At 41.1% G+C, this 14545-nt stretch overlaps 1 protein-coding gene and 1 pseudogene across 1 annotated transcript; both read right to left on the bottom strand.

Moving 5' to 3' along the window:
- Nucleotides 1-5942: 5942 nt before the first annotated feature.
- LOC145469111 (kelch-like protein 11) lies at nt 5943-8252 on the bottom strand (annotated as a pseudogene).
- Nucleotides 8253-8404: 152 nt separating this feature from the next.
- LOC145469104 (uncharacterized) lies at nt 8405-9805 on the bottom strand. The gene has a single exon (XM_081452766.1). The coding sequence runs from the start codon at nt 9623-9625 to the stop codon at nt 9143-9145; it is 483 nt and encodes a 160-aa protein (XP_081308892.1). The 5' UTR covers nt 9626-9805; the 3' UTR covers nt 8405-9142.
- Nucleotides 9806-14545: the final 4740 nt, after the last annotated feature.

The following is a 14545-nucleotide window of genomic DNA, read 5'->3' as shown; positions in this document are numbered from 1 at the left end:
TGCCCAGTTTCCTTTCCATACACATTTACTAAGTTGAGCAAAGGTTCTTGTTTCTTGTTTCACCAAAATGTCCCATTTTCGATTAGGTACTCATAGCCTGTAGAAGAGGCGGATTAGCGGGCTAGCGGGATACACGAGTGCAGGCGCGAAGCGCGAGGCGAAAATAAATCGGCCGGTAGTCGCAATGCTCTCCAAACCGTTCGCCTGGCGAAGGGTTTTTACTAATTGATTGCTTTAAGCCACGTGACATAGAAACTTCCTCTTGGTGCTCGCCACGAGAGTGGAAACGCTCTATCATGCAAAACATAAATGTTGCCTGCCAGATTCCAGGCGTAGTCAATCGATAGCTTTCAGTCATGGTGGGCAGTTGTGTAATTAATGGTTAGAGAAATGCATATGACACTGACATTCGAGCACCATGACGTGACAACCAGAATGAAGATGTGGACGTGTTTTGAGTGACTAAATCCTGTTTTCGACAAGATAAACCTCTCTATATTTTGTTTTGAACGGTGATGAACGCTAGATCTGCCTGCACTAATTTAAAACGAAGTTAAGAGATTGCCACTTGTAAGGAATTTTGATTGCTATTCAATAACTTTATGAAACGTTATAGAGGCAAAGTTATCAAGCACCATGTTCCCGTTCCGACAATTATCAACTCTGCCTCCCTCATTTTCTTGTATTTTGATTGGCCAGTTGAAAGAGAAGCCGTCAGAAAGTTGTCCGCGATAATAGCGTACGCAGTGACAAAAATCTATATTATTGTTTAGCATAACTTTATGTACGTAATGATTCAGGCGTAGCGAAAACAGGGAATGCAAAATAGAACCGAGAGAAAATTCATAGAGACGGATATAGTCTTAGCCTCTTTATCACACACAAACCATTAATAGTTTTAGTAGTAATAGTATTCAACAAAATAAACTATTTGTGGTTTTAGATCAAACTAATCAATTCAGTTCTATTATGCGTACTGACATGCAATAAAAGAAGTGTTGGTTATGGCTTCATTAACCATCCGACTTACTGTTCTTTGAAAAATCCCTGAGCCTCTTCTAGGCGTTTGGCTGGTTGTGGAGCAATGCGAAAAGAGGCGAGAGATAACATTTGGGAGAATTCCAACTCTGTTTTTTTCGCTGGCCGTTTTTCGCCTAGCACTCCAACTAACTGAACGCATGGAAGATGTTATACTTGCCTGAAACACGTCAATTACGCAGCGAATTTCATTCTTTTATCGTGAACAACATGCAATGATGTCCGTCAAATGTCTATTTGAACAATGAAAATGCACATCAAAGCAGTGCCTGGGTCAATTTTGACTTAATTTACGCCATTAGTGGTGCCTTTGCAACAGCATCATACCTGCGACCTGTCTGTCATTAAAATTGCGAACTGTGATTAAAATCGTCTTCCAGCTTGATAAGAAATTCGGCATGGTTATTCTGTTCCACTTTTTTTTGTGTGTGTGAATTAAAGCGCAACGGACCATTTTGAGGACAGCCTGAATAAAGTGACTCACAGCTGCGTTTTATCAGGTGTATATTATTCTCGGCGGCCGGTTTCCAAACTTGACTTAAACGTTATAGAGTATGCTGTACAGCTGACCCCAGCAAAGTGAATATTCCATGTTCGCCAAGTTACATTTTCTAGTTGTTTAAGTTTCGCCTTACCTTCGCAGCGTTTCGCACAGGTCTCGGTCAAGCATAAAGAAAGCGCGAAGTCGATAAACTGATCCCAAAATTGATGCAGCGGATTTAAATACTCAGCTTTACTGCCCTGATCATCCCTGAGGCAACCGCAGATAAATTCCACAACACGTGGGCGGATTAAACGTGTTCCTGTTATTTTGGCACTCAGGAACTGGGTTGTTAAATATGATAAATCAACGGTCAGGCATTTTCTTTGCCCAGTTAAAAGAGAAGCCGTCAGAAAGGTCTAATTAATAAATTAGAAAAAAACGTGGTAACTGCCCTGCCAACGGTTAGACGAGCGCAGTGACCAAAACAATATCATTAATATTGTTTAACATGACTTCAGGCGTAACACAAACAGGGAATACAAAATAGAACCGAGAGAACTTTAATATAGACGGATATAGTCTTAGCTTTTTTATCACACAAAAACCAGTGATAATTTCGTATTCAACCAGGAGCCATAATTGGGGACGGAGACCGTAAGCCTTGGGATCCGCGCGCACCTATGATATGGGACAATTTTTCTATTTTTAGAACAAATTGCGCCATCCTGACGTCATATATCCGCGCGGATCCACGCACATGTCGGGGGCTCTCGCGGGGATGTTGTCACGTTGCGTAATCAAGTGGTGAGAGTTGAGAGACCTTGAGAGATTATCTTGCGTATTCTTCTCAGCGATGGCAGGGAATAAGGCAGGGAATACGAACCAGGGCGCTTATATGTAGTTTTATGCTCTGAGCTAACGGAAAAGGTGGGCTTTTCAGGGTCGAAAACACTTCAATCTTGCGCTGGGAATGAATAATAAGATCTACTCACGCTAGTTGTAAGCTTACGCGTATGTTTTTGCGTTTGTTCTGATTTAAGAATATAGCAAGAAAACTCTCTACTCTGGTATCGAGTTAATTTGTGAGTTTCTCAGACAATGGTTAATCATAACCAAAACCTGTTTTGATGGTTTTTTATTGTTTCTGCTCGTTTGGTGAGTTTGCAAAAGTTTCTGAAAGGAAAGTCTGACGCGTACAATTAGCTCATTTGCATAGTGCAGCTCGTGCACTTTCAAGTCCGAGTCGGTGTTTTCAATTGTCAACAAATCTTGACAAAGATTTCTTTCTTTATCTTTTGCGCTGAGATGCTGCAACAAATTTCACGAACGCAAAAAAGGCTAGTAACATCATGTGGGGGAGTTCTTCAACATAAGCATGGTGAAGTTTCACACTGCGAAAATGAAAATAGACAAGGAGTTTTGATAACTCGATCAACAAAATCGAAATCGTTATTCGAAGTTGATTAAAGAAAGCGTCATCGTAACTTTGCTGATTATTTCTGCTTTATTCACATATTTTCAGCTCAGCTTTTAATATGTTCTCAAACATTTATCAATCTTAAACATATTTAAAAACTATAGAGTTATTGTTTGAGTTCGATGTACGCTTTCACACGAAAGTGCGACGGAAGTACAATTTGCCATGTTCACTTGGACTGTAAAAAAACACGCATCGGCGGGCGCTCTCATTCATCGACAACAGAGAATTTACTGGATTTTTACACGAATAAAACTGAGCAGTATCTACGGACGTAAAGTTATTGGGCCTTGATGAAACATCAAGCGTTGCTCACAATTCAGGCGAAACTCAAACTGACCAAACTAGCAATTATTTTGTTTTACTTTTCAATCGCGATAGACTGGCAAATTCCTCGCAAGCGTGTGGCAAGAGAAGCTGGGAAACTATGAAGTCCTGAAGCTCTGCTATATCTAAATATATCCAGCTAGTTTTTTGCTGTGTAATGGAAAAGCTGTTAATCTTCAACGTATGTGAAATTTAAAGTGGAGTAATGTACAGCTCATGTAAAAAAAGCATCCGTTGGAACACAGCCTGGTCAGCGATATATATAAGCTTAAAGCGGAACATACTTAAATTCGACACTGTCTTACTTCACTCAAACTGGAGCAGCTTACGACGAAAATACTTAAGCAAAATTCCAACAGACGTAAACGCGTTGAGTTGTGGGCCAAAAACATGAAAAACTTCGGGAATTTTGTACGCCATTTCCCCCGCGCGACATCCGCAAAAATCCTCGCAGCATGTACGCGCGTGTGCCGCAGGTGATGGCGCAATTTGTTCTAAAAATAGAATTATTGTCCCATATCATGGGGACAACCCCAATACTAGAAATGGCGCGCGCTCACGGTCTCCGTCCCCGATTATGGCTCCTGATTCAACACAATAAACTGTTTGTGGTTTCAGATCAAGCTAATCAATTCAGTTCTAATATACAGATTTAGCCAAGCCTAAAAGCGGAGCTCCTGATTGCAATAACTGACCAATTATTTTTTCTTGGGTCAGAAACTCAAAAAGTGATCAATTGTGAGCACTTAATTGTTCAGCGTGTGGTTTTGCTATTTTTCCCAGTCAAATTTTAGCAAACTATACCCAACAAGCCTAACCAAGATTGTAGAAATTACGTACGCAATATATCAGGGACTTTCCAAGAGACGATTGTACAAGGAATATGTCAGAAGAAAAGTCAACAACGCGCCAGGGATTAATTTACGCCGAAATTTTACCTTTGCGAGCACTTCCTTCTTCTCCTTCAGAGAAATAACCTGACTTGAGCCCGCGATCCAATCGGAAAAACCAGTAACTGGTCAGTGGTCAACCTCAAAAAAGCACGCAACCTCGATGAGCTCTAAACCTGAGCCCGCGATATGGTCGCGTGATACTGGTCAGCGGATAGGTTGTTGTGACAGCTGTCGATTAACAATAGCGTGGATGCCCAAAATCAAAGATGTAGCTATGGTAATGGTGCTACTCTCTTAGTTTTCAAGGTATTGGCGCACGGACGTAGGGACGGACGGACATACGCACGGACAGTCACGTGACAACCAAAATTTTTCAGATCAATGGGTTACCAGACTTTCTAGGTATGGAGCTCCGCTATTATGCATATTGACTTACAATAAAAGTAGTATTTGTTATGGCTTCATTAATCATCTGATTTCTCATCAGAGGCTCTTTGAAGAATCGCTGATTGGTTTCTGCGCTGAAACCAGCCTCTTGTAGGCGTTTGGTTAGTTGAGGGGCAATGCGAAAAAAGGCGAGAGAAAACATTTTTGAGGATTCCGGCGCTCTTTTTTTGCTCCCCTTTTTTCGCCCAGCACACCAACTGATCGTAGGCCTGGAAGGGGCTATACTAGTCTGCAACACGCCAATTACGCGACGAATTTCATTACTTTACCGTGAACAACATTGGTGTTCGCCGCAAATGTATATTTGAACAATACAAATGCAACTCAAAGAAGTGTATGGGTCAGTTTAGACTTGCCACAAGTCGACCTCATGAGTTGCAGGGTGGAATAGCTAAGCGAGCCGCGAGGTTTTAGGCCGCGAAGCGACGTTGTGAAGGTCGCGAAGCGGCCGAGCGAGCGACGAAGGACTTTACTGGATGTCTCGGGTCAGTTTTGGCTTGAAGAACTGTTGCATTTGCAATAGCATCATATCTGTGACCTGTGTTACTTGTTTAAAAATTTACCTGGACATGAAAATGATCGCTTTGGTACGAGTGGGGATAACGGACGAAATCCCTCCCTGAGTAAGGTCATGGCTGAGTATGACAAGTAAACATGTTCATTTGCCAAACTGCTAGTCCCATCACAGTTTTAGAGGCGGCCATTTTGATTTCGTTTGCTTTAAAAAAGAACAGTTGTTTAAGGCGAAAATGGGTTAGCTGTAAGGTCCCAAAAGAAATTCTCCTCTTTGTGGTTAGCACAGCAAACTCTTTTGAGCAAAATTCTAAAACACCTCTCGAGGCTAACACTAAAATGAAAACATGCGCACAATCTGAATAGATTTAAGTCGGATGTGATGGATACGATTGATCTTCGATGGGACGGATAATTTGTCCTCGTGCGTCTGAATGGCAATGCGTGTCAGAATAAAGTCCAGCAGAGGACGGTCAATTCGTTGAGACGAACTATCCGCCTTTGTACATTTTAACGACGAATTGAGAACTCACTTTTTCACAAGACGCATAAAACAGCAGACACCTAACCCGGTAAATACCTGGCGCAAAAAGAAAAGAAACAAAAAGAAGAAAACATGTGAATACATGAGCAGACATTGTCTTTATTAATATTGGATTATTATCTGACAAAATTTTCAGTGGTTAACAATACACACATATATAGTGGCAGTTAGAAACTGAATGAAGTTTTATGAATTTAAGAAAGACAAAAATGGGGTTTACAAGTTACTACTCCAAATTTTCCTTCAACATCTTATTTTAAATATCAGCAAAAATCCCATCATGGACATAGCTATCGTTTCACTGGTTACAAGGGTTTGATTGATTTACAATGAGGCTCGATTGTGGCCACGTATGAGAAAGGTAAACAAAATAGGTCCGCGTGGTGTACGAATTGCACACACGAACTCCGTAACTACGATGACAGTTCGAGTGCACCAATGTGATAGATGGCTTTTCGATTACATAATGACACATTTCCCTTCATTCGCTTCCCTTGACCAGGCAGAAGGAGAAAATCTCCAGGGATTGTGGCTTTTCAATTGACTATTGCTGAGGAAGCCTTTGAATATTCTCGCCGGGTAAGCGTTCACAACTCCTCTGGTGTTTGAAAGCTTTCGGATGGGTATTTCAGTTTCCCCGATCCATTCATTCTTGTCAGCATCATAACATTCTACTCTTTTATCAGATGCTGGGGCCTCAAAATTCGACATGCGGCAGCCAAGAGCATACAGTTTGTGATCAACTGACAAAAGTTTGGCACGTATCCCCTGTCTGATGTTCAAGCTTGCAATAAACTGCCACTCATCTGTTGTTTCACTGTATACCTCACATTGACACGTTTCGTGCAGACGTGCAACCCTTCCAGTGATGAAAATTCTCCCTTTACAGGCTGCTCCGCTCAGCTCCATTTTCGGTCGTAGAAAGTCAGCTACCTTATTCCAATGGTTTTTGCAAAGACTGTACCTGTAAACATCAGTGTAGCGGGTGGTCGACTTTGTCGTCTGACCTCTCGTCTGACCGCCATGTCTTACTCGAAGTCTTTCTTTACCGCCAATAAAATAGACAAAATCATCTTTGGCTACAATGCAAATATCTTCTCTCGCGTCCAAGTGATCAAACGAAGTTACATCTTTCCACGAGTTTGATTCCACTTTGTATGTTGTGATGAAGGAAACACATTTGTTTCCTCTAACGTTCCTGGCATCTCGTCTTCTGGGTTCCACAGGTCGTCTTTCAGACACCCGAGCGTATATTTCATCGACATTCACAACAAATATTTCCCGTAATACCCAGTTAAAAGGTAACCGGCTTGGTTTCGGAATATGTTGGATAATGGAGTTTGAATATGGATTATAGCTTGCAAGTGTAGGCGCCTCCCAGTAAGAAAAAAGCCACTTCTTATATGAATGCAGTTCACCCCGACCAAAGATAAAATCTACCCTCCCAGAATATTCACGAGGTATTTCACCTAGCTTACACCACCTGCCCTCTCGAGGAAAATAACACAAAATAGGTTGAGCGCTACTGATAAGTTCCCAGTTACGGCTGATGTTCGGGGTTATTGCGCTCGAATAAGTGACAACTATAACATTGGTCTCGATCGACTTTCTAAGTGAAATGGACAAATTATCATAGTTTTGTGAATTAATTAAATGTATAGCGTCCACCACATGTTTCAAACAGGTTTCATTGTCTTTCACCAAATCATTCTTTAGAATATTACCGTATAGAAAGTCACGCGATACAAAAAGCAAGTCGAACGTGACGAAATAACTCGGTGAAATATTGCTGTCGTTTGTTTCTGTCGCGGTTAATCCATGCTAGAATGATCTTAAACACGTCTTCTTCGGAGCTAACATTTATTGCATCACCTGAAAGCCACTTTTCCATTTCTTTATTCGACATATTAAGAACCTCTTCACGGTTCGTTTCGTACACGGAGGTGAAATTTGCAATGATGTATTTTTCGGTCTTGACCAAAAGTTCCTCGCATTGATATGTTTGGGAAAAATAGTAAGCCGAAATACAGTTTGAAGTATTCAACATCTCTCCTAAAGCTCCCTCAACGAGCGGTTTTAAGTTCGGAAGAATAAAATAATCCGCTGAAACCACAAGATCTCGGGCATTGTCTTCAGCCAATATCTGAACAGTACCCGTGTAAATAAACTGCAGTGTATTTCTCAAAGCAGACTCGGAAAACATTTCCAAACGAACAATTCCTTCTCTGGACTCTTTCATGTCGCTGTTTAGTAGTTTTTCAAAGATGGGACTTGCCTCTGAAAGAACTTGCTTATGAGCTTTGAGTTCTTTGCCATTTTCACCCACCAAAATAACATCCCATCGCTGATCGAGCGTCTCTTTTGGCGTAAACACTTCATTTAAATTTTCTTTCCTTAGAATTGAGGACACATGCTCAGAATTATCTTGACGCTGAGATAAGGCTGCCATCTTTTAACTTACCAAAATACAAGACGCTTGGTTTTAACGACGCTAGTCTACGAGGGATTTCGTTCAACTGTCCGCTTGTCGTTTCAGTTCTCTCGGCTCTATTTTACTTTGGTACGTTGTTATGTTATGTAAATTTATTTCGCTCATCAGCATTTGCATATATATCGCCCGAAACAGATTTTCCTTCCGGCTATGTTTTTTTTGAAGGTGACAACTGTAGCACACAATTTTGTCTCCACTTCACAACAAATAACAACACAGCATCGCTGAACCAAATAAGTTTATTTTGGGAGGGCCTGGCGAGAACCACCCCTAGAGTGACAAAGAATTGGGCAAAGGCGTGATAAATAGACACTAATAGCTTGAGCAGGTCATTAACAGGTTCAGACACAAAAGCACTGTTGTTACGTGCGGAGGCATTGTTAGCTTTAGAGAAAGGTGTGGGAAGATGAAAAAACGGGATCTTGTAACCCTGGATAATGACATTCAGGATGAACTGAGAAACTTCTAACGAACGCCAAAAATCAATGCATTTTCGAAGTCTTCCACGAATTGAGGGCTGAGCGGGAGTATCAATATCAGCAAAACATTGTTGATCTTTAAACGAGCTTAAAACTAGCGGGAAAACATTGCAAGAAGTCGGGTCAGAACTGGAATCAGGCTGACTATCGCTCAAAGCTTCCAAAGTAAAATCATTATGATCAAAACAAGACAGGACTACACCTGATAAATCCTGCTCATCTAGTCACTTTGAAGTTGGAGAGCTGGACTGCTTTGTCATCGCAGGGCAGCAGGCACGTCAATGCCCGGTCTTTCCACAAGCGAAGCATGTACCAATGTTAGAACGACGAGGCAGGAAACCAGAATAGGCAGTGGCTGGCTGGAAGGACCGAGTTTGGGATTGGGAACTTGAAGACAAAACCAACCAGTGGAGCGGAGAAGATCTTTTGGTCGCAGCCATTGCTGAAGACTACTTCTTCTTTCGAGAAGACACAACTGCACGGGCACGTCTCTCAGCACTGTAGATGCGTTTTTCGTCCTCCGAATCATCTGCTAGATCGTGATGTTTGTATTCTTCGACCGTACTCCAACCGTATTCGGACTTGTCAGCAAGAAGAATGTGTTTTTGCCGTTCCACGAGCAATTTCTCACCTTCTTCGAGGTCGAACTTCACTTTCTCAAGGTTGGACTTCTCGGCGACGGACTTGGCGCTGTCGAAGGTCTCCGCAAGTTTAAGATTGAACTTGTACTGGTCTTCATTGGCCTTTCTTTTAAACTTGTGCGGTTCTTGAAATTTCAATTTCTTGATCTCTTTCATTTTCTGTTCTGTCGAAGTTTCGTTAGCACGGTTAATCTGACCTGCAGTGTCCTTGAACAGCTCCTTAAAGGAGGCCATTAACTGATCGTTGTTGGCTTTAATTAGGTCGGACACTTCGTCCTTGGTAACCGACATTACGCACGGCAAAGGGAAAAATTAAACGAAACGAAAGATCGTGGTTGGTTCTGAAGCCTAGATGACAACCACGTGTTATACCCGGTCTTATATACCCCTACATCCCTACCCATGATGCCCCGGCCTGGAACCCAGGTCCTTGTTGTATCTCGTGCCGACAAAATAGTTATTTCAGCCTTATTCGCTAGCTCACTCGTCCGAAATAACATTTATTCGTTCAATATCGGCAGTTTTAATTTTTGTGGAAGACCCACAGCTGAACCTGACAAAAAAACAGTTTGAAACGTGAAGCTTGAGTAAACAATCGATTACAGTTGCGTGAGGGTTGGGATTTTCGGTTTTGCGGATTTGGCTAATTTTTGGTTCGGTTTTCGCACTAAAAATCTACGGTTTTTCGGTTTTGGCGTCTTGTGCGGTTCGCTGGTTTTCTCCAATTCAGTCTTTGGTTTTCGGTTTTTGTCAACCATGATGGGGGTTTTTCGGATTTTTCTGTCCAGTTTACGGTTTTTCTGGTTTTGTCAAGGAAGTTACACCCTGCAGTCCCGCTAACACTCTAATTCCAAAGGACCGCTTATATAGCCTTCTACCCAGACTTTCTTTAAGACGATATATGACAAGCCTAGTCTCTTTAATTTAGCAGCCGTTATTTGGGTCGTAACGGCTGCCAAGCAGACTATGAAAAGCTAAAGGTAACATCAAAGGAAAAGACTATTTCTCTAATATCACGCGGCTGGGATAATATCGTGTGGACTTTTGACCTTAGACTGTGGACCATCAAGTTTCTATTAATAGCTCGATTGCAAGTTGTCCCCCCTTTTTGTCGTCGGAATAACATTGCCCTCACTCACTCCGTTCACGTGGGATAAAAGCAACCGAGAGACTGTTTGTTTGGTTGTAAAATAAAATTCTGACAATGGCAATTAAAAAGCAGCTTCAGAATGTGGTGTTTCTTTTAAACAAAAATCACTTAAATCATGTTATCGTGCTTTTTTTATAGTTTCACACTACTATAAGTCTGGAGCCAATTTATAAAAAAATAAAGCAAATTTTTAGATTATGATGAGTTCTGCACTAACGAGGGGATATGCTGAAAGAACTTTGCAAGTAAAACAAGTTTAGACTTATAAAATTACATAACAGAAAGAAATTTGGTTTTCGGTTTGGACGAAATTTATTTATTTAGCTGGGACCACCAAACAAAGTCAAGTACTTACTCAACTAAAGCCACTTTGACAGTTATTAGGACTGGCCAACAGAACGGCGAAGTCTTGGAACTTTAAAAGAGAGCGAAGTTTGGAAACGAAAAAAAGTCGGAAACGGAAAAAAGTCGGGGTGCTTTTTCCGGGCCGCGGAAGACTTTTTCACACAACGTAATATAGAGTATGGGCTTTCAGAAAATTTTAGTTTCGATTTCAAATTCTATATACCAGTGGGCTTTTGATGGTATTGAAATTAGCTAAAATTAGCCCATTCGCTCACGAGCTTCGATGAAGGTACTTGTATCGGCCTAAAATATTGTAACACTTGAAGCTTTTGCTAATCAAATTAATGCTTTAGAAACAGCAAGACATGCACTATGAGCTACCCAAAGTATGTTGAGAGATATCATCGCCTTGATCTGCACGAGCGAAAAGGAAATGCACAATTTTCGGCCATTTTCGGGGCGGTTGTCAGCTAAAATGGCGATTTTCGAACTTTCCTCGATTTTAAAAAAAAAAACTAAAGCGGTTCAGGACCTTTGAATCGTATTTTCGAAAACAACTCACTATAGAGGTTATTAGGGCAAAATATGAAGAAATCCGAAATTTTTGCGACTATCATCTCATTCTCGGTATTTAGAGAGATTGGCTCTTAATGACTTGTCCCGAGGGAAACAGTGAAGTTTGTTTCCCGAGAATCTCAATGCTTTCCGAGACGAAGTCGAGGGAAACAAAATTTACTGTTCCCCAAGGGACCAGTCATTACGTGATTTATTATATAGCAAAACAAATGGGTCAAACTGGTGGAAAACAAATAATCACTTTATGACAAGTGATGTGCAGCAGCGGTCAACATATCGCGGGTAACAGTGAACTGTTTCCCGTTTGACGTCATAGTTTTCGCAATGTTGCCAGCTCATTGCATTTGGCGGGAAACAGTTTCATTGTTAGATGTCATGTGACCATGAACGTAACAATGATGGGCGCGCTGTAGCGGGAAAAACGCTAGCTATATAACAAATATTACCACTGCATAGCGTATATAGAATGGTTATTTCTATACTTTTCCTGCGAAATATGGTTCTTGTTATAACCTACTCGCGAATCTAATGGACCTCATTGCAATAGACCTCATTCGTATTCTCGGTAGAGGCTAATGAGGGGAGTGTTTTCAAATGCAAATGACATTTATCCCTTTTTTGTGATATTCCCCCGCACAGGCCTCCATTGTAAGCTAGTTCCTGTCCAATAACAAGAATACGAATATGGCCTATTTCTGTAAGATTTACTTGACTTCGTGATATACTAGCATAAGAGGGGATTATGTACCTCGAGAAGTAAGTCTCTGAATGCTTACTATGTATGTACAGTGCTACATGACTGCACGATTGGATTAAAAAAAACTCGCGCCATTTTTTTCATCCAATAAGAAGTAAAACAAAAACCAATCGTGACTCACTTGCACACGTTTTGCACGCGTTTTCCCGCGCTTCGCGTCAGCTGCATATAGTTGATTGGGTTATTGGATTATTTGTGTCTTTTGTGATCGGCGAGAGTGATTACTTTGGCTTTGATTTTACAACATTCAATAAGCCACTTTCGACATATTAAAATTCAGCTTGATAGTGAGGCCTAGAGGACACAAACAAAAGAAATGAATAAACATGGTCATTCAATTTCCTTTGTTTGTGTCCTCTAAGCCTCACTGCCAAGCTAATTTTTGTATATCGAAAACGGTCTAATGAAAACCGTTCTAGCAAACTCGCGCCACCTTGTGATCAAATCAAAAGTAAATCCAAAACCAATGGTGACTCGCTCGCACATGTTTTCCCTCGCTTTGCGCTAGCTACATGTATATGCTTCGGGCCATGATGGGTTCACTGGATCATTGTCTGGGTCCTTTGTTATTGGCCAGTGTGATTACTTTGGTTGTGGATGTACAACACTCAACTGAAAAACCACTCAAAGAGTGCCTTTATAATGTTGTCAGCGAAAGGGTCTCGCCAAACTCACTATCTAAACTGTTCACCCTTAACACCGGTAACATATTTTTAACTGAAAACAGTCATGTGACCGCCAAATTGAACAGGGAGTTAGCTGCATCTCGCTCGCTCCTGTTACCAACCCTATCCAAATTAGCCTACAAAAATAATAATCCCACCTGTTTAAGGTGTGAAAAGCAGGAAACGAAATTGTCTTTGTCTGTGAACGTAGAATTGCAAATACGAGACATTATAGCGGAGCTCCGGCAGCCCACGGGCCGCCAAGCGGAGCACCATACCCATATAGGAAAGAAAAGGTAACCCATGAATTGATTTTCTTATGGTTATTATGACTAGCGGTATTAATCATGGGCGCGTGCGCACGACGACGACGGTGACGGAGTCGCGTAAGATGGCGGCCATACTCCAGCTAACCGGTTGACAGAGACATGAAGCCTTGATTTGTAGCCTCCTTTGATATTGGACATCAATGGTATGGTTAATTGACACCTGTCACAACAAGGATCCGCTGACCAGTATCATGTGACCATATCGCGGGCTCAAGTTTAGAGCTCATCGAGGTCACGTGTTTTGTGAAGTTGACCTCTGAACAAGCGCTGGTTTTCCACTGGATCGCGGGCTCATGTCAGGTTAACTTGTTGTAAACAGGGCTGCGTTTTTCGGAAGCCGGTTAACGCTAACCCAGGATTTTAAATTCATAATATATTCTTCTTGTATACAAATGCTTTTCTCTGTGTTTGTTTTGTGTATTTTGAGATTATTCAAACTCAAAACAGAAGGCCAAACAATACACAGAAAACCTCACCGCAAAGTTACAAAACTCAGATCTTGCTGTTTACCTTAAGGTGGCCGAACACAGTTTTCACACGCGCTCTTGCTGATGTAATTCAGCGCGCGCACAAGGATTGCAAAAAAATAAAAATAAACATGGCGTCAATACAGCGATCATTTTATTTGCTCGATGCCCGCGCTATGTGTATTATTTTTCTTCATAATTGAACAGTGTATTGATGGTATTAGTCTTTTATTACAAAGGTATGTAAGAAAAGGTAACGATGCAAAGAACCCAGCAATTCTCAACTTTTTCTGTTACCAAAAGAACCCAGTTAAATGCAGCGCATGCGTAGTAAGTCAAAAAGGTGCGATTGAATGCGGAATGGCTTTCTCGGAAATACGCCTCTTTCTCGAGAACCACCCATTAGAATTTTACGAAATTTGGCACGAAAATACTTTAGGAAATAAGTGAGTGGAGTACTGAAAAAATTTGTACTTTAACAAAGGAAATTCTAGATATTCCAGTGAACCTTTAACAAGGGATAATTAAAGATCTCTCTGTTAAATTATTATTAAAATAGTGCTTTATAAAAGGCTAAAAGTTACTAAAATTTTTAAAAAACCAAAACGTTTTCTACCGTACGGTCATCGTCAGTGGCATATGATGGAAATTTACATACAACTTGGTTTTGTTCGATTGAGTTATTCCCGAGGGCAACAGTTTCGCAATGAAAGAATGTACTTGTTTGTTTAGGGTTGGTTTCTCGCAAGCAATGAGCATCGTCACAAGCTTGTTGCATGCAAATTATAACGAAAATCTAATGACTAGATTTTCTGCAAATAAACAAAACTGTTCATATTTATTCATGTTGCCATGGCAACGGCACGTACGTCAGCTTAACTATCAAAAAACCGAGGTTTGTGTTGTTAATTTGCTTGCTGCC

The sequence above is a fragment of the Orbicella franksi genome, chromosome 2 (assembly GCF_964199315.1).
Source record: "Orbicella franksi chromosome 2, jaOrbFran1.1, whole genome shotgun sequence".
Classification (NCBI taxonomy): domain Eukaryota; kingdom Metazoa; phylum Cnidaria; class Anthozoa; order Scleractinia; family Merulinidae; genus Orbicella; species Orbicella franksi.
Note: the sequence above shows the minus strand (reverse complement) of the source record. Positions and strands in the feature narration are given on the sequence as shown.

Coding starts and splice junctions, on each gene's coding strand:
- LOC145469104 (XM_081452766.1), bottom strand. CDS start 9,625: ATGTCGGTTACCAAGGACGAAGTGTCCGACCTAATTAAAGCCAACAAC.